Source organism: Arachis ipaensis, chromosome B07, assembly GCF_000816755.2.
Source record: "Arachis ipaensis cultivar K30076 chromosome B07, Araip1.1, whole genome shotgun sequence".
Classification (NCBI taxonomy): domain Eukaryota; kingdom Viridiplantae; phylum Streptophyta; class Magnoliopsida; order Fabales; family Fabaceae; genus Arachis; species Arachis ipaensis.
The window spans coordinates 10,432,915-10,433,985 of NC_029791.2; the positions used below are offsets into that span (position 1 = coordinate 10,432,915).

A 1,071-nucleotide genomic window follows, 5' to 3' on the forward strand; every position below is an offset into this window, starting at 1 on the left:
ATCGTAAAATTATTTTTTAGAGAATTTAGAATTTAGAAGAAAAATAATTGATTTTTTAATTAAACTTTAAATGTTAACGGAAGAATTTTTTGAGACGTGGCTTAAAGGTGAGTAGAGAGGTTGATCGGATCATTGTCTATCGATGAATTTTGTACTATTATCTGAAATACTTGGCTGAAAAGGAATAATAGGATATTCAATAATCAAGAAGTAGGTGTTGCAAAGGTTATCAACAAATCGATTAAAAGCTATAAAGAGTAGGTTGATTTTGATCATTCAAGTTGTTGATGACAATGTCAGAGATGACTATAATTTAATTTTTTATTTTGTTATTTAGTAATTTTGTATTTTCTAACTGTTCCACCTTATTATGTTGAGTTTTTTGTTTAAAAAAAACCCAGAAGAAAAAATAAAGATTTAGTTTCATTCTGTTAATTTTTTTTTTGTATTTAAAAGAGTAAACATTTAAATATATATTACTTTTTAAAAACATAAAAAATAATTTTTTATTTAAAAATGAGAAGAATAATTAGACAATTACCTGGCCATGAAGAAGGGCAGCAATGGTTAAATACCAAGCAGTGTAGGTGGTCATGGCAAGGCCAAGGAAGGACCAAATCCTGTAGTTATGAAATGATGGTATGAAGACTGTGGTGGCACAGCATGCTCCGAATATGTATGTCCATGTTCTCTTATCCAAGTGATCGTTTATGTAGTATATGTTACTGCATGATGCATAACATTAGTTATTCACTAAGCATCTTCTAATCTAATATAAAATTAGAAATTACTATATGAAACCTTGCACAGGCTATCAGCTGGATAACAGATCCAAAGAGTAGAAAAGTGCAGTTGAATGCCAATCCAACGGCTTTCCAGTAAGGTCCCAGGAGTCCATCCAACACCTCAAACCACTGCATCATCCATCATATCAAATTATCACTCATATTCGCAGTTTTGACGCTTGATAATTGTTTTGTGACAAAAATTTAAAATAAAATAAAATATATTAAAAATTTATGTAAAGTTGATATCTGAGAGTTATTAAATGATTTAATAGTTTGACTAAAT

The 1,071-nt window shown here is 29.1% G+C and overlaps 1 protein-coding gene across 2 annotated transcripts in view; it reads right to left on the minus strand.

The window, feature by feature from the left end:
* Positions 1–1,071, minus strand: part of LOC107609232 (auxin transporter-like protein 1) — a 6,964-nt gene that overhangs the window by 4,010 nt on the left and 1,883 nt on the right. For both annotated transcript variants that reach the window (XM_016311114.2, XM_016311113.2), the window contains exons 4-5: positions 802–914; positions 542–725 (exon numbers count right to left, since the gene is read on the minus strand). In XM_016311114.2, the coding sequence (XP_016166600.1) occupies positions 542–725; positions 802–914 (297 nt within the window). The remainder of the gene's footprint in view (positions 1–541; positions 726–801; positions 915–1,071) is intronic.